Source organism: Myotis brandtii, unplaced genomic scaffold (assembly GCF_000412655.1).
Source record: "Myotis brandtii unplaced genomic scaffold, ASM41265v1 scaffold265, whole genome shotgun sequence".
NCBI lineage: Eukaryota > Metazoa > Chordata > Mammalia > Chiroptera > Vespertilionidae > Myotis > Myotis brandtii.
In genome coordinates, this window is record NW_005360086.1 from 2,332,127 (window position 1) to 2,333,625 (window position 1,499).

At 64.3% G+C, this 1,499-nt stretch overlaps 1 protein-coding gene across 1 annotated transcript in view; it reads left to right on the forward strand.

Moving 5' to 3' along the window:
• The window catches only part of LOC102249930 (transmembrane protein 132E-like), an 11,734-nt gene extending 10,523 nt beyond the window's left edge, over nucleotides 1-1,211 (forward strand). Inside the window, exon 11 of the mRNA XM_014541143.1 lies at nucleotides 6-1,211. Coding sequence (XP_014396629.1) covers nucleotides 6-194 — 189 coding nt within the window. The 3' untranslated portion in view covers nucleotides 195-1,211. The remainder of the gene's footprint in view (nucleotides 1-5) is intronic.
• The last annotated feature ends 288 nt before the right edge of the window (nucleotides 1,212-1,499 follow it).

Consider the following 1,499-nt stretch of genomic DNA (forward strand, 5'->3'; position numbering starts at 1 on the left):
CCAAGCGCAAGCGGGTCAAGTTCACCACCTTCACCACGCTGCCCACGGAGGAGCTGGCCTATGACTCGGTGCCCGCCGGCGAGGAGGAGGAGGACGACGATGAGGACCTGGGTTGGGGCTGCCCGGATGTGGCAAACACCACGCGGCCTGCTGCACCCCAAAACTACATGCGCAGAAACAAAGAGATGGCGTAGAGGCGCCGTCCCCCGGGGGGTGGGCTCTGTGTGGGACACGGCCAGGACCCCTGCTCGCCCGGGCTGCCGGCGGCGGACGTGGATGTTAAAGGCCCGGCCCCTGCAGCTTTGCTCTCTGCAGACGCCGCCTCCCTCACCGGCCCCCCAGCTGCCTCACACGGTTCCCTCTCTGCTGCCGCAGGTGGAGGGCCCCTTTGGGAGCTCGCTAGGAGGAGGCAAGCCCAGCCCTCCTGCCTTTTCCAAACCTCCTCCCATCCGAGACAGCCTGGCCCAGGAGCGAGGCCAGGTGGGCCCGCTCTGTGAGCCGCCCCTGCCTCCCACGTCCCCGGGGTCCCCCCTGTGCTGGGGGTTCTGTGGGGTCTTGTGTCACAAGCTGCACAAAGACTTTTCTCAAACCACTATTCAGGGATTTCTGTCCTGCAGGGCGGGAGGCAGCAGCTGCCTGCCTTGCCGAGGATCTTGCTGTGGACAAAACTTTGGGGAGGTTGGGGGACACGTGTAGCATCTTCTGGCTTTCTGGGACCGCCCAGTCCCTTCCTAGGACCTGGGAGCCGACCCCAGAGGGGTCTGTGGCCAAGCCAGGCACCTTCCTAGGAACCCAGGACTCCCTCCTCTGCCCCCAAGGGCTATAGAAGTGGCCGAAAGGGGGAGGGGTCCTCAGCCCACCCCTGGCCAAGCCACAGCCCAGAGCACCATGGTCTGGGTGGGCCCAGGGAGGCCTGCCCCATAGCAAGGCCAGCACTCCGCCTTAGCCCCCCCAGCTCTGCTGGCCACTCCTCCCTGCTCTGCAGGGGCGACCACCCATCCCCCCAGGAAATGGAATCCGGTGGGAATGGAGGGGGGCACCCACCGAGGAAGCTGTGAAGGAGCTGGGGATGGGCAAGGCCGAGGGAGCGGGCGTCTCCCTACCCCATCTCACAGCCACTTTTCTCTCGGGTTCTACCACCACTGTGTCCGGTTTTTTCTTAAATAAATGGAGGCGACCAGATTGGAGGTGGGGGCAGCAGCTCCCAGAGAACAGACAGTGCATGGTGGCTGGCTCCGTGTCTCTGCTTTATGTGCACGCATGCACACTCACCCCACACACACGTGTACACACACGCACACGTGGGCACAGTAAATGACGTGAGAGAGAAACACGGCTGAGCCCCGCTGCCGTTCCGTTCTTCCCCCTCCAGCATCCAGGGCTCATGGACCTCGGTGCTGGCCCATTTCTTCCACAGCCTTCAGCCCTCCCCTCAGAGGAGGCTCCTCCCATCCCCATCCCCATCCCCATTCCCATCCCCATCCCCATCCCCATCCCCA